Source organism: Ipomoea nil, unplaced genomic scaffold, assembly GCF_001879475.1.
Source record: "Ipomoea nil cultivar Tokyo-kokei standard unplaced genomic scaffold, Asagao_1.1 scaffold2480, whole genome shotgun sequence".
Classification (NCBI taxonomy): Eukaryota; Viridiplantae; Streptophyta; class Magnoliopsida; order Solanales; family Convolvulaceae; genus Ipomoea; species Ipomoea nil.
Genome location: NW_017618908.1, coordinates 2,849,772 through 2,869,714, shown reverse-complemented (window position 1 = coordinate 2,869,714; position 19,943 = coordinate 2,849,772). Strand labels below are relative to the sequence as shown.

Here is a 19,943-nt window from a genome sequence, read left to right as displayed (position 1 = left end):
TCTATGCACATCCTCCAAGCTGGGGGCTTTGGAACTAGAACAATGTTTGCCACCCACTCGGGGTAGATAACCGGGCGGATGTGCTCGATCGCCGCCATTTTCTTGACCTCCTCTCTGACAAACTCGCGGCGATCGGAAGATAGGTGTCGTGTCTTCTGCACGACCGGCCTCGCTGCGGGATCGACGGCTAGCTTATGGCAAATGACCGATCGATCGATCCCGGGCATGTCCTCGGGTCCCCACGCAAAAATATCAGCATACTCCCTGAGTATGCTCAGAACCTCCGCTCGGAGCTCGGGGGTGAGGGCCCGGCCAATTTTAATCTTCCTATCCGGGCAGTCCTCGGATAGGGGAACTTCTTCTATCTCTTCGGAAGGTTCGGGTTGCTCCTTCCGTTCTTTGGCCTCCTCTTTGGCTATAGTGTTCACCCGGGAAGACGGACCGGAATCGCGTCTGTTGACCGCTCGGGTGTAGCACTTCCGGGCGGACTGGACATCGCCACGGACCACACCGACCCCACTTGGGGTGGGGAATTTCATGCAGAGATGGGGCATGGAAATTATCCCACCGATCTTCATGATGGCGGGTCGGCCTAGGATGATGTTGTGGACGCAATGGAGGTTGACCACAACGAACTCAAGCTCTGTCTTGATCGACTTCGGGGGGGTGCCGATCTCGACCGGGAGAGTGACTTTGCCTTCGGGGTAAATGAGGGCCCCGGTAAATCCCGACAGTGGTACACCGACCGGAGTCAGCTCCTTCCTGTCAAGGCCAAGCTTCTCGAACACGTCCAAGTACAGGACGTTCACACTGCTACCCGTGTCCACCATAACCCTCTGGACGTCCGTTCCCTTGACGTCGATTGTGACCACGAGCGCCTCCATGCCGTGGTCACTGCTGCTAGGTTGGTCCTCTAAGGTGAAGGTTATGGGCTCCATTTTTTGTCTTTTCCCGGTCTCTCGGGAATCCACGATCGCAACCGGGCAATTCGTCCTCGGCTGGGAAGCGTCTTCTAAGCCACCAAATATGACATGGATGGTGGGCTTGCCGACCGGGCGACTGCTGGTCGGGGGATCAGGGTCCCGTCGGTCTTCATGACGATCGTCCCTTCGATCGTCTCTTCGGTCCTGACCCGACCGATCGGAGCGGTGATGAGATCGCCTGTGATCCCTCCGATCGGTATTCCTCTTGCTTTCTTCTCTCTTCCCCACGCACTTGTCCAATTTTCCCAAATTGAGCAAATCTTCCAACAATTGGCGCAGGTGGGTGCACTCCTCTGTATCATGCCCGGCGCATCGGTGGTAAGCACAGTGCTTACTCTTATCAGGGCCGTCTCGATCGGGATGGGGGAGTTTGATGAGGTTGCAAGATTGAGCATACTGCATGGCCTCCGCTGCAGATCGGTTTAAGGCCGTAAACTCCCCAGGCCTGGTGCGGGATCGGGGACGATCGTGTCCCGATTGATGTTCCGCCCGGCCGGCCGGTTTACGGGACGAAGAACCGACCTCTTGTGAACGTTTCACGGCATTCGCCTCACCAGCATTGGCGTAATCCGTGACCCTTCGGAGGGCCTCCTCATACGTGGTCGGGGGGTGGAGGATAAAATCCTGGTACAGGTACCCCGCCCGAAGGGAGATATGGAGCATGTGGGTGGCGGTCGCATCATCCATGGGTTCGACCTCCCCGACCGCTGCTTTCCACTTGATGAGGAAGTCGGTCAAGCTTTCCCCTTCGAGCTGCTTGGCCTTCTCGAGGTACATGTAAGACTTCCTCACCACTTTGGAAGTAATGAACTTCCGTACAAACTTGATCGCCAGGGTCTCAAATTTGTCGATCGACCCCGGGGGCAAGGTGCGGAACCACTCTGCTGCCCGACCGGTGAGGGTTGAGTAGAAGGCCCTGCACATCACGGCGTCTGAAACGCCCTTCAACATCATGTTGCTGAAAAAATCGTTCACGTGAGCCTCAGGATCTGCCCGACCGTCGTAGCTCTTCTCTCCCGAGACCTTTAAGTCGAGCGGGTAAGGCTGAGCCATTACCGCTGCTGTGAAAGGCGTCTGGTGGAGGGTCGATCGGTCGGCCGAGGGTGCTGTAGGATATGCACTCCTGAGCTGCGCAACTTCGGCCTGGAGATTGTAGAGCAATCCTCGGGTCTCGTTGAGCTCGGCGTTCTGGGCGGCTTGGGCTGTATCCCGAGCGCGTCGACGTCGATGTGATCTCGACCCGCTGTACCCGGATGAAGCCTCGTGGCTAGCTTCCTGCATTTGTTCGTCCTCTTGCCTGGGGTTCGGGTCCTGGGGTCCCAGACGCTGGCGCATCTCTGGTCGGAGACGGTCGAAAGCTACCGCTCGGGCAACCTCCTCGGGGTCCTCCGCTTGAACGGCCTGAACTGGTGCCTCCATCGCATCAGCACCCCCCGACCCCAACCGCGAATGAGCCGAGCGTCGAGCCTGGGAAGTGGACTGACGCTGCGGCTCTACCTGTGCGATTGGTTGTACTGGAGGGGCGGCGGCTGGAGCTGTATAGCCAGGCGTATATGGTGGATAGCCAACCGGGGAAGTGTAGCACATCGGTTGGCCTGGCCAAAACCCGTATGGTGGAGGTGGAACCGGATACGGGTACTGGGCGGGATACATCATCGGCTGCTGCTGGTATGGCAGACCGGGTGGTGGGTATCCCGGTTGTATATAATTCACCGGCTGCTGGGCGGCCGGGTACGTATTTGACGGATGTGGCGGTGAGAGATTGAGGTTGAGGTCCATCGTCTGACCCTGCTGTTGGGTAGCATAGTGGTCGGAGGAGCTCGCCGCATCCGCCTGGTCGTCGGCGAAGTTGTTGTGTGCCCACGGATACATGTTGGAAAAGAGACCGGGTGCTCGTCAAGACGTTGGCTCGTTGCACGGGTCCCCACAGACGGCGCCAAATGATATTGCTAATTCTACGTAAGCAATATAAATAACACAAGACCAGTTAAAGCAGGTAAAGTCTTTATTGATCAAGGTAGAGTTCCTAAGTACAATCTACTTGGTTGCTCTGAGTACCGACTGAGTGCGGTCGGGATTCTCTAATAACAACCTATCGATCGTCCAAAAGTCCCCTCACTGTAGCTACTGTGGGTATTTATAGCCGCAACGCCGGAGACAAGCTTCCGGCCGTTCGGCATGCTCTCCACGTAGCCTCCACGCGTCCTCCTCCCGGGTGCCCTGCCTGTCGTCGTAGAAAGCCGCCACGTGTCTTTAGCCAGCTCTCTCGCCTAAGGACCACCGCTCGGGGTTCATAGCATCGCTCGGGCAACTCCCGGTCGGTCACCGACCGGGTTCTCCTCAAGGAGCCCGACCTGTTACCTGCAAAGACATAGGCAAATGGACAAAGGCATCTCGGTCGTGGTGGAGCTATGTCGGTCGGGATATTCCCTACCAGATTCGAACACGTGTCCTTTGATCTGGTTCTGATATCAAATTGAAGCATGTGCTCCATCTCAACTAAAAGTCTAAGCTTATAGTTGAATTATACATTAATGGCTATATGCTCAACATGACCTAATTAGTTGGACATTGTCAATTGTTTGCTGGAGGTTCGTCGGAGTTAGCTGAAACCCTAATTGACTTGTAATTACGGGTCACCAACAAGTTAATGCGTTTCATTGTTCCAAAATAACATGTTTTTGGATTTAGTTACAACTTCTAAAAGTTTAAATGCCTAATTGACTTTTTGAATAAAATTTAAATGCTTATTTGACTCTTTTTTTCTAATTCGATCATCGACCACATGGCCTATATATCCATTGACCCGACCCGAAGATGTTAATGGCACCTGGTTTGAGACAAGTCTGCCACCCTGGCATGGCACGCCTCGCATAGTGGATAGAGCCATAGCGGAATCTCTGCCTCCTCATGTGCCCCCAACGTGTCTCCTACGATTCTGCCACGTGGACAATGCAGACAAAACAGCTGCCAACAACTTCCTTAGATAATTTTGAGGAAATTAATATTTGTCCACAATAATTTTGCATCCAACATTATTTTATTGGCAGCTGTTTAGCTGGTTGAAGGTTTATTGGTCTTGTATTAATACAATGGAATAAAATGGATATTGAGGATATTTAGAAAATAGCTGTTAGCTTATTGGGTCAGTGAATTTGACTAGTTGATAGTATAATTGTAAAAATATATTTGGTAAATTAGTTGTTAGCTGATAGATGATTACATACAAAATAATTTTCTACACAAATTGATTGAAAAATATGTTTTGAGCAACTTTTTGAATTTTAGCATTTTAGAGCAATAAGTTATTATAAAAAACTAATTAATCAAATACTCATATTGATTGTTTAACAAAGTCAAATGCTAATAGTGGTCAAATAAGTCAAAATTGATTGCTAAACTAACTATGTTATCAAATAGGACCATTATTTCAAGAATCACTTTTACACCTATTGCAAAAGCTAATAGTGTGTTTGTATTTGTATTATTTTATAGTGACGAAGGCTACTTGCAATCACTATCAAAGGGTATACACTGAGTAACTTTTGCATTGTGATCTTTAGTCTACAAATGATCACAAGGAGGTAAACCAATCTTTATATGATATATCTCTATCTAATTAAATCATGTTATAATTATACGGGTCCTTTAGTTGTTTGAACGATGCTCACCTCGCTGAGGCCATGGCCGTTAAAGAAGCTTTATCATGGGCAAAAGAAAGACGTTTTAATAAGATTTTGGTTCTATCGGACGGCCAAATGGTGTGTAATTTTATCAACGGCTCGGCAGTGGATTTATCTTATGCACGCCGTGTGATTAATGAAATTAGAAATTATCAAAGACACTTTGAAGTAGTGTCCTTCAGATTCGTTCCTAGATCAGTGAATAAGGCTACTCATGCTTTGGCAAAGGTTGCGCATTCGCAAACTGGTCCTTCAGTTTGATTTTTTTCAATTTATACTTGTATTGAACTCTTAATTTAATGATATTACTTTCTTTGGTTTTCAAAAAATAAAACAATGAATAATTTTTTATTATAGACAATATCGTATCAACAAAATTGAACTCTTATTAAAAAAATCAAGCACAACAGCTCCTCAAACATTATTCATTGATTTAAAGTGGACTATTCACTTATTTGTTGAGTAGCCTTTGCCTAATACGTCCAAACGGAAGGTTTTAGTTTGACCATGAACTTGATTAGTTAATCACTGAAATGAATGATTGTTGCTCTAATTAATGGAATCATTGAAGATCATCAAAAGGACAGTGTTGATCATTGTTAAAAGGTCTCTTTGATTTATTATCATTATGAATTTTCTCATAATAACAATAGTAATAATTCTAGCAATTAATAATGGCAGTAAAGATAAAAAATCAATAATCAATAATAATAATAATAATAATAATAATAATAATAATAATAATAATAATATCAGTATTATTGTAATATTGTTATTCAATAATGGTAGTAAAAGTCTAACTCCACTAATTGAAAGTTGAAACCAACCACATATTTATAATTCAAAAAAAAAAAAAAAAAGTAAAATAGTACATAGTAAGTGATGACTTCTTTACTGAAAATTTGAAAGATAAATATCTCATTATCACATGGATAATCCTCATGCCTATTAATATATGGCTCAATGGTCATATCAACCATTAAAAGAAGACTTTCCTCTCACTTTAAATGTTATAAATAAAAAAGAAATATTCAATGATCTTAAACTTTACATTTATTTCACATACACATGCATCTCGACTTATCAACTTAAGTTTTTTTTTTTTTTTTCTTATATATATAATAAGAGTTTTTTACACTTTTAGTCCCCCGACTATATATGGTGTCACTAACAACTTTGATCCACGACTTTTAAAACTGGTAGAATTGGTCCACGACTATGACTTTCTTAGCAAATTTGGTCCTTCCGATGCATTTTTCGTTCAATTTTCGCCGAAAAATTTTACACTCCATTTTAACAGGGTAACATTGTCTTTTCCATCTCACAAACTAATGCCATAAATAAATAAATAAACACAGCCAGTGGTAAGGGGTGATTGACTGATTGAGTTAGTGAGTTTGACTAGTTGATAGCATTAGCTGATTGTATAAAAGTGTTTGATAAATTAGCTATTAGCTGATAGTTGATTACATGCAAAATGACTTTCTCAAAAAACGTAACTTATCAAAAAAATTACTTTGAGCATCTTTTAAAATTTTAGCATTTTGGAGCAATAATCTGTTGCAAAAAGCGAATTAATCAAACACTCATATTGATTATTTAACAAAGTCAAAGAATTAATAATGATAAAATAAATTAAAATTGACTGATAAACCAACTATATTACCAAATAAGGCCAATAACTTTCAACGAAAATAACAAGACATTTTTATTTTGTATTTACTTTTCTTTTGTTAAACGATTTGTGAATTAAATACTTTTATCTTAACTAGAAAAGTGATTTCTATGTTATATTTCATCCGTTGATCTCTTCTTCTCTTTTGTGTTGTTATTATTATTAAAATTCTTAAAATAATAGTTTAGATTGGTGATGCAGTAATTACAGAATCTAAACACAGTGCAGACAATCTCCTTGTTCACTCCACAACAAAAGAGAGAAAAAAAGCAGAAGTCAAATATATATACATTAAGAGGAGGAAAAGGTTAAAGAAAAGAACAACCTTAAAAAAAAGCATATCTGACAACCTTTTCTTAAATGGAAATCTATCCACCACGGGTATGCCGCCCAGCTAGATTAACTTTTTTTTTAGCAACCCAATCGAGTTTATCGGAGGATTATGAATTTACAATATAAATTTTATGAATTTACAGTATAAAAATTATAAATGTATAATCGTGCTCACCTTTGAAAGTGAGCACGTTTCCACAGCATAATTTGTTAGTTTATCCTTAAGTAATCACAAAATTTTAAGTTTAAAATTTATTAATTGATCTCTTAGTTTGAGCTGATTAAGAACAGCTTACTTTGACGTTGTTTAATAACATAGTTAGTTTATAGTTAACTTTAATTTATTTGACTATCATTAACTGTTTGACTTGGCTAAATTGTTTAATTAATTTACTTCTTGTAATAACTTATTCTTTCAAAATGTTAAATTTAAAAAATTGTTCAAAATAACATTTTTCAATAAACTGATTAAGAAAGTCATTTTATATGTAATAAGCTATCACTAACAACTAATTTACTGTAATAAAAAAGTTAGATTAGCTTTTCCCAATGGATATTTAAAAGCGAAACGGGAAACGGGAATCCGCAGGCTGTTAGGCAACGGCTGTGAGCGGATTCGAAACGCAAAACTAGGCTACATTTCAGGAGTGTGTTGAGGTCCGAGTTCTTGCCCATCGCGGGTACAACAAAAAAGAGCCTATCAAATGTACAAACAAACCAAGCATACTACTACAACTACTGAGGCAGTGTGATTGCAGAGAGTGAGAGCCGGCATTGGAAGCAGCAGAGAGAATGGGAAGATCCACAGCTTCTTGCTTGAAGATCATTGCGTGCGGCAGTGATTCTGTCGACAGAGATGAACTTGAAGCTTCAGAGGTATAATGTATATTCGTTCATGTAATCATGTCTGTTTGTATCTAATGTTTTGTTGCTGTTTAGCTGTTTTGACTCGTTTAACTTGAGATCTTTTTGTTTGGACGTTTATACGTTTGATTTGGAGTTCATGTTGTCTGTTTTGCAGCTGGTATGATTGTGTTGCTGTAAGTGGAAGGAATTTAAGTGAAAAATCGATACTCTGTCTTTGAATTTGTTAGATCAGGCTGAGCAATGCGTTTTTTTCAATGTTGTTTTTCACCTTGTGACTCAGGATTTAATGTTTTTGAGTTTTTTAAGCTTGTTTTAATGTTTGGCACTTGAATTGTCCGAAGAGTTCAAAATGCAGTTGATCGATCTTTCAATGGCATTCAATTCATTTTCTGAACACGTAGACTTCATATGAAATTCAATTTCAAATTATCTTTCTATGCTTTGCTTTTTAGTTTTTGGAATGCTAGAGTAATGATGTTTAATAAGAAAACAATGATTGCTATAAATTTTCAGCTGGTTCTTCATCTGCATTTCCAAATTTTGCCTTTCTGCTTTCTAACTCATTCATAAACTTGTTATTTGTTCTTGCTGCATAGCTATGGACATGGAATGCTCCTCCTACCCTCAAAAGGAAAAGGCATTATTATTAACAAATGTTTTGTACTGTATGGTGCCACAATATCAAATGCAAAGAAGTAGCTACAATATCACAAATTTCATATTGTAGAAGATCCTTGATTGAAAGTTTATTAAAACGTTGGGAACAATAATGTTGACTATTTTGTCTTTTGTTGTATTTCTATATTTAGCTTTGATTAGTATTTTTATTGAGACTGTGTTATTTGAAAAACTGTTTCCAGTCTAAGAACTCAAGCGATAGGCGTGGATGGAGTTTTGGTAAGAGATCTGCACGGCATCAGGTTCTGAGCAACACAGTAATCTCAGAACCACCATCTGGGGACAAGGACAGTGCAGAATTTGCCGGCATCTCCAATGTTTCGGAAAAGACCCCTGCAACACAGCTTAGCACCTTCCAAGACCAAGAGAAGGCCCCTGAAGCACAACATCAATCCAAATTTCCAGATAAGGCCTTTGGAACAGAACCCAAGTCCAATATCCAAGAGAAGACCCATGTATTGGAACCTGACTCTAATGTTTCAGAGAAGAATTCCATTGTTGATTGTATAGATGAATCCAAGTTAACAGCTTCAGTGGACACAAAATTGTTGAAGATGTCAGCTAGTGAAGCGGATGATAGTAAAGCTAATGTAATCCCAGAGGAACAAGATGTTATTGTTATCCAGACTGCTATCAGACTGTTTCTGGTACTTTTAGTTTATTTCTTCCTTTAACTAGAAACAAAAGTAAATATTTCAATTGGTTGAACAAAATGGACAATATTGGTTTTGATTATCTTTCTTGTTACTTGTTAGGCTAAAAAGGTCTTAATGAAGCATAAGCATGTGATCAAACTGCAAGCTGCTGTACGTGGACATCTAGTTCGCAGGCATGCTGTGGGAACATTACGTTGTGCTCAAGCCATTGTCAAAATGCAAGGTCTTGTTCGAGCTCGCTATGCTCACCGCTGCATAGAACGGGATGAGAAGCATGAGAAAAACCATCATGGTTCAAAAACCTCGGTAATCTGAGATTTCATTTTGATTAGTCAAAAATCTGCTTAACTATGACTATGAACATTCTTCAATTTGACTATTATACATGGGAAACAAATACCTCTGCATTGGCTTAGAGTGAGCTTGTGAAAAGCTGAAAACATACTCATGGATCTATATATGTGTGTCTGTTTATAGGGTTTGGCCAATAGCGGCCCCAAAAAATATTGAATGGTGATGTGGGCGGGGGTTTCCGAGGAATACAAATAACCTGTGGTTTTTTTTTTTTTTGCATAAAAATGAGAATAAATATAAAAACACTCCATTGCATATGGGGAAGATGTCTCTTATTATTATTATTGATATATATTTCCTTTAACCTACATGTTTTGTGTCTGATGCTTTCCCCTTTTTTAGGGAAAGGAAAATTCAGTTGGAAAGCCACAAGTCACATACACATCCATTGAGAAGCTTCTCAACAATAATAAGTTTGCTTGCCAGGTAAAACTGTGTAGTCTGTAATTGCATTGCATTATTGCAAGTTACAAGTAGGGTACAACACATTGTTTGCTTCTTCTTTTTTTTCCCGAAAATGACTTGCTCTCCTTTTTTGGGGTAGCTTCTCAAATCATTTCCAAGGACCAAAACTATTAATATCAAATGTGATCCTTCCAAATCTGACTCAGCATGGAAATGGTTGGAGAGATGGATGTCTGTTTTACCAATGGGATCACTAAATACTGAAATATCTGGTGAGAAGCAGGAGAAGAAAATGCTTGAACAGTTTGACTACTTCATAGAAACTGTAGCTCAATCTGAGAGTGACTTTGAATCATCAGATATCAGATGTGGTATTGAGACATCTGCAGTGCCATCTGAAAGTGAAGATAATTTGATCACTTATGATGCTGACAGCTTAGACTTTCAAGCACACCAGCTGGCATCACCTTCTTTTAGTTTTAAACTGGAGGAATCTCTGCCTCAGGATATTGGTAAAACAACTTCAAGAGAAAACTTCAGCTTTCTTCCTGTTCCATTTACAGGAACAGTTATGAAGCCAAACGTTGAGTATGGTTCTATCCCTGTTAAGAATGAAACTGAGAATAAGCAACAAGTGAATTCCTTGAAGAGAGCTGCCCCTGAGCAACCTGAGGGGAGAACTTTTTCTTTTGGTTCAAGAAAATCAAGTAATCCTGCATTCATTGCTGCTCAGTCAAAATTTGAAGAACTGAGTTCAGCAGCCAATAAAGCAAAAGTAACTAGTTTGTCCTTCCAAGATACTGAATCTTGTAACTATACAATATCATCCACCAACAACAATACTGTCAGGGAAAGGGAGATTAACCCAGTAGAGAATTCTGATGCTCACAGTTCTGTTCAAGTAGGAGGCTCAGAATGTGGCACCGAACTATCTGTTACTTCTACACTTGATTCACCAGATAGCGACGATATTGGGGTTCATGAGTTTGAGCAGGAAGTAAATAGTTCCATGGATACTTCTATACATCACCATAATAGCAATGAAAACCTGGATATTGATGCTAATAATCAGAGTTTCAAAGGTGTGGACATGGCCCCTTCTAACTCTGTTCAGCCAGAGAGACCTGACAGTAGCAAAGAGGACAACGGGCATACAGATACTGTGGTTGCTCAAGATTTACCTGAAGAGCTGACACCTGAACCAAATGCAACTGATGTGCAGACGGGCTCTAAGGTATGTAAGTCAACTGAGGCATCTCCAACGAGCCATGTAACTGCCCCTGAATCTGAAGCAAAATCTTTTGCTCAGGCATCAATAAAAAATAAAATCAAAAGTGAAAAAAGTGGATCAAATCCCAAGCATGGGTCTTCATCTGCTGGAAAAAGAGTCCTTTCAAATTCTAATCATGATGCTGGCACAAATAGTTCGGAACAATCATCTAAGGATCACAAAAGTGGGAAGCGGCAGAGTTCATTTGGTTCAACAAAAAGTGACAATGTGGATGAGGAACCAAGAGATAGCAGTAGTAGCAATTCCCTCCCAAGTTACATGCAGGCAACAGAATCCGCAAGAGCCAAAGCTGTCTTAAACAGTTCTCCAAGATCTAGTCCAGATGCCCACAACAAGGATGCATACATTAAGAAGAGACATTCTCTATCTGGTTCAAATGGAAGGCAGGGATCACCCCGCATCCAGCGTTCTCTGTCTCAAGCACAACCTGGTGCAAAGGGAAATGGAACTCATTCCCCTCATGGTATTTTCTAAACTTTCTTACGCTTCTGTTATGATTATAGCTAGTGTACTTTTCACTTTTGCTAGAAGTATTGTGCTAAAAAGAGTTTCAATAGCCATTCTATACCCCTTCTACATTGCACCAACATAACTATTCCAATCCTATAAAAACTTACCCAACACTATTTTATTTTATTTTATTTATTTATTTTCCAACTGTTCTATTTTTATTTCCTGGCATTGATTACCAATAGTTGATTCTTTTCTTGGACTTCTGGTCCATATGGATCCCGCCATCTGCAATAAGCCAATAGTGTTTTATGGATAGCTTACCATTGTATAGAGTTAAGAAACTACTTTTAAGGCATGCTTGTGTTTTTGCCACTACTTTTCATATCAATTTGTCCCATCATATAACATAGGCCTAAAGGATTTTTTTTTTGTTTTCAAATGCTACTGACTCTATTACAATATAGTATCTGTTCATAACTACTCTACTCTCTCAACCTACTGAACTACTGAAGCACAAAGAGTCAATGCCGCCTCCACTGAGGCTCGAACCCACGACCTTCCATATGGGAGTGCAACCTTGTGGTCTAACTTTGGTGCCATTAGACCACAAGGTCTTGGCCTAAAGGATTTAGTTATGCTTAGTTTGTTATCTTTGGCTTTCTTTCTGAAAATGTTTCTTCGTTCCTTCCCCCACAGAGCGAAAGTGGCAGAGGTGAATACAGCAGGCTTCCAAACTCCAAAGCAACCAGTGCTGTGCTATATGAACAAAAATCTGCTGGTATGGTTGCCAGGAGTATTGTATCAATGGTGGAGATAGATGTAGACAGATCAAGTTTTCGTGTAAATGACTTACCAGTTACCATGTTTAGTGTCTGTTACTATTCATTTTCTTCTGTCATGAGTTTCTTATATGGTTTACTGGATTTGATTTTGAGACACTTGTGGTCCAAGGGTCAAGACAATGTAAAGGATTTTCCATTTCGTGTATTATTGATTCAAATCTATTCAATTCTTGTTACGGTTCTTTGTCCCATGGTTCCTCAATGTGGTAAATTATTATTATTATGAATAATACTAAAATAGGTTATCTACACAATAATATAATTGAGTCATTGAATTTTTTTTAAAAAATGTAATTAAATCACTAAATTAATCAATTTTATGTAATTCATCAATTATTATTGTTATTTTTTTAATAAAAACCCTTTACTATTCGGTTACCAAGTGCCACATGGATTTTTTATTTTTTAAAGGCAGCAACGTAATTTTATTAATTAATCACGGAAATGTACAATACAATGAGGTGGGTTTGAGACCCAAACTTGGGGACTACATGGAATTTTTTAAAATATTAATTTTTAAATATCTTAAAAAAAAAAAAAAAAAAAAACACCCAACCATGTAGTATACAGTTCAAAATAAACTTATAATACATTAAAAATGAACACGAATTGACATGATAATATATTAAAATGAACACACATTAATAATTCATCTTACTATGTAAACCATTATCCACGGTATGAATCGTTATACCATGGGTTCATAGTCTTGGTACAAAAAATGTGTATGTAGTTAACGCATTTTGTACATGCAATTAACAATTTTTTTGTACATATAAACAAATTGAAGGCACATCACATAATAATTACAAACACATAACATGATAACTATTGACACATCAATTGTTAACGACACACACACACACACACACACACACACACACACACACACATATATATATATATACTAACTGCAAACACATAACATGTGCCTTCAATTTGTTTACAAATGCAAAAACAATTAGTTGCAAGTACAAAATGTGTCAAATATAAATACAAAATCTGAAAGTTATTTTTAAACCAAGTTTCAATTGGCAAAAAGTCACAAATTATGCCGTGCAACCGTGTGCACCCTGCATGGTGCACACGGTTGTAAAAATGACATCGTTTTGATTAAAAACGACGCGTCTGGCTTAAAAAAAAAATCAGTTTTGATTGCTGTTAACAGTGTTATGTTGTGCCTAATTTGAACTATATATCCAAAATAAATGACTATACAATTCAAATTATGCACAACATAACACCGTTAACGACAATCGAAATTGATATATATATATATATATATATATATATATATATATATATATATATATTAAAGTCGGACGTCAAAACGACATCGTTTTTGTAACGTGTGCAATGGTGCACACGGGTGTACAGCATGACGCTCCGCAAAAACTTATATGGGCCTGAATGGGCCGGAAAAGGAGCAAGAGACACAAGACTAAAACCGGACCAATTGGTAGTTAAAAGTAGTTTAGTCATCATATAATAATGAGCAGTCGTTTCATTCCATCTTTTCCGAAAGACTGCGGTCCTAATTCGAATCGGGTCAAAGATTGAAACCTAATCTCCATACACGCGCATCCTACGCGCGTCTGTCTCCTCAACCGAGCAGAATCACAGTCCTACAATGATACAGAATCACTAGAAACATCTGAGTATAAATACCGCAATTTCCCCCAAAATGAAAATACTGTGAAGAAAGGGTTGCAGCGGAAAAAAAGAAAAGAAAAGAAAAAAAAAAAAAAAAGAAAATCGGAGGATCTAGGGTTTCCTCGCTTCCCCTCCGCTTCGTCTCGCTGCTTTGTATGTATCGTTTATGGATGAATGAACATACATTTGAATCGATTATCGGTTGCTTCAAAATCGGATAAATTTAAGGTTTATACTGGTGAATTTGTTTGTGTATGTTTGTTTGGAATTCGATTATAGCCGGAGACCAACCTTGATAATAAATCGATATTCGGCGATTGATTTTAGATTTTTATCGTTTGAGAATCCAATCATCAATCGAATCGAATTAGTTGAATTTGTTAAATATGCGAAGACTGCTGAATCCAAAACGGGTTACTTGGGCTTCAGATGTAAATCTTTGTCAGGTAAATCTTATAAAAACTCTAAATTTTTCTCGTTCCATTAGATTTTTTTTTTTTTTGGGGGGTCTAATTACACCTGTGAATTCTGAAAAAAAAAAAATTGAAATTTTCTGGGTTAAAATGAAGTCAGTGAACGGGGTTCTTGTAAATCTTTATGAATTATTTAAAATTAGTTGTTGTAGGCTGTCACTGGACAGCAGCACTTATAGTTTGAGAATTGGATTAATAAAGTTTTGCAATTATGCCAATTCAAAACTCAAAAGTAATTCGGCTAAATTGACAAATATTCTTTGTAAAATGTTACACATTGATCAAACTGATTAACTAGTTAATAATGTAAACTGTGTGAAGTGATAATAATTGGTTGAGATGTTAATCAAAGCAATGAAGCAGCAAGCATGGTCTGTATTTAATTTCCAACTTGGTAGAATCTCCCTAATCAATAAGAAGCAGAAGTGAATCAAATGAGTCAACACAGAGTAATTAAAAGAAATAAATTCAAGTTGATTTTCCTAAGAGTGTTGTACTAATCTCATGAATTATTTTCAAAAGCTCCAAGAACATCTGTAGAAAGCCAGTTTTGGAGCTACAATGATGTTTCTGTTAGTTTAGGAATCATGGAATGTGAGCCATTCTCAAGAGCTTTGTGAGGAGTTTTTTTTTTTTTAAAAAATAAAAATAAAAAACTTAATTTCGAAACAATTAACAGATAACATGGACATATTTGTCATTATGTCACAGTGAATGAAGGGATGTAGTATACAAATAAAGTATCAGTAGTTTGGATGTGTTAATGGCTTGATATTATATTTGATTATTAGCACTCAAAAAAAAAAAAAAAAACAAAGTAATCACTCTTGCCATTGCCATTGCCATTGCCATGTGGTGATTGACATTTTGGGAGTGTGGTTGAGGCCTATAAATCAAAACCAGTTATTGTAATTAGCATGGGTCAAAATGGATGAGATAATGGTTGACAAGTATATTTAAGTTTAAATTGGTCATAAAATTAATTTACATGAGAAGAAGTGTAAACTGAGAGTAGATTGGGGTTGTGCCATTACATGATGAATGATGTGAGTGCTAAACCAAAACACTGTAAATTCTAACATGCCTTGAGGGTGTTTTAAGGCTATATTTTGAACTTCATGAGGAAAGGACAAACTAAATGAGGAGAGGCATCTTAAGAAGTGCTAGAATTTCTATACAAAATATGATGGAATATGTTTACGTTTTATGTTTTTCAGTAGTGAGAGGTGACCTAAAACATCATTGGTTGACAGATATGGATATCTGGTTTTCATAACTTTCAAGCATAGTGACATTTTTGTTTCTTGAAGTTTATTTTATGATTTGGGTACATCGATTATGTTGTGTGTGATTTTTCTCCTAATGCATGTTCCTAATTCTATTTGTTGTTTGAGAATTGTCTTGCCCTCTTGGTCTCTTGTGCTAAAGTTTAGTCACACACTCACACCTAGTTTATTGTTGATAACCTTGTCTTATGCAATTTATGTGCTGCTTTTGTTATTAAGAAAGCATTTTCAGTGCCTAGTGATATTTTATATGATACATACTTTAGGAAGTCTTATTTTATTATATTACATAGTTTAGATATTAATAAATTACTAAATAGTTATTTAACTTATTATTCTTAATCTTTGAATTAATTTAGGTAGTTAAGGGAATTTTGAGTCTCAAGCAAACCCAGTGTCTTCTTCTTTTTCTTTTTCAACTATTATTCTTTCTTCATTTTTCCTTACGTTTTCTTGCACGTGACGTGAGAACATAACATTATAGCGTCCTGAAATTTAGACTCCCCTCAAATTGGAGCACCTATACTATCCTTAAACTATTTTTTCTTAGTGCCACAAGGGACTTAGTTGTTTATGATGGACTCATCTTTTCATTGAAGTATGCATTTTTATACTAAAACAGATTAATTGTTTATATATATATGCTGGGTTTGGATTATATGTGGTGATTATATTGATGTTCATAAGCTTAAAAGGGACATGTTTACTTCATTAAGACTTGCCTTTGCATTTACTTCCATGAAAAAATGAAAAAAAAAGGTAAAAAAATGCAAAACCAGTATCTGACTGTCTGCTAAAAGGCAACAATTTGCATCCCTTGGATGTTCGTTGAAATGATGGTTGTCTATTTTAGTTTTCATAAGCTGTTTGTGGTACTCTTTTGATGAATTGACCTTTTCATGGTATCTAATCCATTCATTGTAGTCCCATTACCAATTTGGACCTGTTTGTAGCTGTATCATACTTGTAAAACATATAGATTTTATGCATTTATTAATGAATTATTTATATTTATCATTTTTTTTAATGTTAAAGATTTTTATATTAATCCAAGTGAAGTGCCTTCTTTTAATGGTTAATTGAAAACATTTTACTTTCAATAGGTAAGGCTTTTCTTATCTGAAGAATCTCCTTCGCAAGTTGGAGTGGGAGCTCAGGATCACCTCCAAGCAAAAGCATCATGGACGTCGCAAACAAGTGGTATTACATCTGATGATAATTTACCTCCAGGTTTCGAAGGAGCCCAGGCTTCAAACCTTTGGAGAACTAAGTTAGCTCAAATTCCTCTTGTCAAATGGGAACTTCCTACAAGAGTGAGTTTAACTGCGAATTTTTGTTTTTAAAATCCAAATAACATAATATATAAATCATCATGCTGTAAAATCTCATAACTTTCTCCAAGAAAAGATGAATTTAGATTTAGAATGTTTATACTCCACAATACTGTGTAAATAATACTCCGAAATGATAGTATCTTTTCATATGGATGATATTTTTCATACTGTGAGTGTCTCTGTCCTAGTAGTTTCATGAAGTTTGATTTAAGTCGTTTTGTTGGAGAGCATCGCTAATTGGCGTTTTAATTTTCTTGATGAAAAAGTGGGTGCGTTTTAGTCAATTCATTTTGAATTGAAGTTAGGCTTGAGACTAGCTTAGATTTTACAACTGATATTTTTGGTGAGTTACCAACTGGATGTCTGTTTATAAACCATTAAGTTGTAGATTTCGAGAACAGTTATTTATCAAGCTTTTTGCAGTTTCTTATCCTACAATGTTTGAATTTTCAAGCAAAACCTTGTAATTTTTTTTCCTTCTTTCGCTTTTATGTTATGTAATTTGGGAGCTAATTTAAGGGTTGCTGTGGCTTTACAATAGCAAATGAATTGGCTGAATTAGTTGCTTACGAATTGTTATTCCCCTATTTTTAACAGTTCATATTGGAACCAAATTGGCGAGTAGTTGCTGGCGAGGAGAGCCAAGATGTGGAAGTTCAAAAACAACGGGAGATGAGAGTGCTCGAAGCAATTTATCCTCGCCCATCTGCTATTCCCCTAAAGTACGTTGCTTCTTCTCTCATTCCATTTCGGTGATTGAATTTTCTGGGGCTGTATTTTTAATTAAAGCGTTGGTTTTGTGTCTCCTTGCACAGCCCTTCAGTACCGGCGGAAAACTTTGTTCACAATGATCAACAGACTCCTCTGATTCCAATCACTCCTATCGAGGAGGAGGATGGCGTAGATACGTCACAAGATGCCGTGGCTCCAAATGCCAATCTAGTCTCGCAGCTAATGGAGGCGGGAGCTGCCTCGTCCCGGAGTGCGAGTAATAATCTTCCCGTGAATGGAACTACAGCTACCGGAGCTGCTGCACCTAGCTTGGAACCGGATGTTCTAGCGGTAGCACAAGCGGCCTTGGGTGCGATAATGGCGAACGACCAGGGAAATCTGATTGACCGCGAACTGCTCATGAAAATCCTGGGCGACCCGCAAATTATTGGGCAATTGGTTAGGCATCACGGAGGAGGAGGAGGCACGACGTTGCAGAGCATGCCAGGTGTCGCCGCCACAACACAAGCTCGGCCTGCCGCTAGCGTACCGAGCATGCCGCCAGCCATGGGTGTACATAATATGCCGGCCACCGCCTTGCAGAACATGTCGAATATGAGGCCACCGGGGTTCGGCTTCTCAACTCCAACGCCACCTCCCATCAGTAGAGTAGATCCATCCTCGGCTCACGGAAATAGACCAGACCTCGGTCCCCCTTCTATCCCAGGTACCTCTACCGCCCCTTTCAACCCTCCTCCCGGCAGGATAGGATCCCTCCCCAACATGCGTCCTCCTCCTATGCCCGATGTCCTCTCGACATCAACTTCATCCGTCAGAGCCCCGCCGCCATCAACTTCATCATCTGCCCCCGCAAAGGACATAAACTATTACAAAAGCCTTATTCAGCAACACGGAGGAGAAAGACAAGACGCCCCACCGCCACCATTCAGCAGCCGGAGCAACAATCACCATCTCGATTCAGTTCAAGAACAGCAGCCGCCAATTAACTCCAGATCGCGAGATTCAAAACCCAAGATCATGAAGCCTTGCATCTATTTTAACAGCTCGAGGGGATGCCGACATGGAGTGAACTGCTCCTACTTGCACGACGCCCCATCGCAGCAGAGGGTCACGAACTTGCCGGAAGTGCAGAATGCAAAGAGAATGAAAATGGATAGGGAGATTACTGGGACATAGTTGTTTGTGGCTGTTAGCATTTCTTCCTCCATGTACATTTTTTGTCTGCGGCCATTGCAGCCCTGCAAATCTGCAATGTTTTTATTCCTTGGTTCTTTTCCTTTCTTCTTCTTCTTAAGTGAAAAAAGTCATTTTTATTTTTTTTAGTTAAATGTTTACTAGCTTTGCGAGCTTTTCCTTATATTCGCTAATCTTGCGAGGTGATAGACCTTGGATTCATTTCTTCTTTTATTTTTTTTGGTTATAAGTATTATATCCTAAATTGTTATATTGCCATTTCTTTCTCCCATGCTTCCTTATAAGTCATTGCCTTTTTTTATATCACAATGGAAACCTCGTACACTACTTGTCACATAAGTCATTGCCTTTTTTTATAAGACAATGGAAACCTCATTCACTACTTGTTACTTATGATGCGACAAACTGATCGAAAATGTGTTAAAAATTGAACAAACAAAAGTTGTATTTTACTCACTTGAATGATTATTTGAGAATTGTATAGTAAAGTTCCACCTACTACTTGCCACCAACTACTAAACCATTTTATCACCAAATGTAAAATTATAATAAAATTTTATCTAATGGACCAAATTAACTAAATCGATTAATCGAAGCGTGAGATTAATTATTACCTTTAAGGAAAATTTGAATAAAAGAACTTTTGCCAAAAATCAATGTAGTACGGAGGTTTTTTTTTTTTTTTTTTTTTTTTTTCCACCTCACCTAAGGACATCTTCAATATTTAAGATTTTGGTATGGTTTTTTAAGAGTTTTTGTAAGTGTGATTAGGAAAGAAAAAATGAGGTGGAAATTAAAAAGGGAGAAAAAAAATAAAAACTAAATTAAAAAAAAAAAAAAAACAGTCACAGCTTTAATTAACATGCCAAACTGGGCGCTACTTGGCCTTCACGCAACCTTGGCTGCAATTGTTTATTTAATACAACGGGCCCCACCACAGACGAAATCTCCTAAATAACAGAACAACCTCAATCATTCTCTCTCCTATTTCTCTCTCATCCACCTTGTCTTTTTTCCTAAAAAACCGTGCACAATCCATTTTCGGGGTTGC

General features: G+C 38.7%; 2 protein-coding genes across 2 annotated transcripts; both read left to right on the top strand.

Annotated features, from left to right (window-relative positions):
• Positions 1 to 7,261: 7,261 nt before the first annotated feature.
• Positions 7,262 to 12,408, top strand: LOC109152901 (protein IQ-DOMAIN 32-like). Its single transcript, XM_019300581.1, has 6 exons — positions 7,262 to 7,550; positions 8,402 to 8,866; positions 8,975 to 9,181; positions 9,572 to 9,655; positions 9,774 to 11,388; positions 12,075 to 12,408. The coding sequence occupies exons 1-6, from the start codon at positions 7,467 to 7,469 to the stop codon at positions 12,092 to 12,094; spliced, it is 2,475 nt and encodes an 824-aa protein (XP_019156126.1). The 5' UTR covers positions 7,262 to 7,466; the 3' UTR covers positions 12,095 to 12,408.
• A 1,485-nt stretch (positions 12,409 to 13,893) lies between these two features.
• On the top strand, positions 13,894 to 19,159 carry LOC109152903 (zinc finger CCCH domain-containing protein 6). The gene is made up of 4 exons (XM_019300584.1): positions 13,894 to 14,319; positions 16,736 to 16,945; positions 17,564 to 17,688; positions 17,782 to 19,159. The coding sequence occupies exons 1-4, from the start codon at positions 14,260 to 14,262 to the stop codon at positions 18,872 to 18,874; spliced, it is 1,488 nt and encodes a 495-aa protein (XP_019156129.1). The 5' UTR covers positions 13,894 to 14,259; the 3' UTR covers positions 18,875 to 19,159.
• Positions 19,160 to 19,943: the final 784 nt, after the last annotated feature.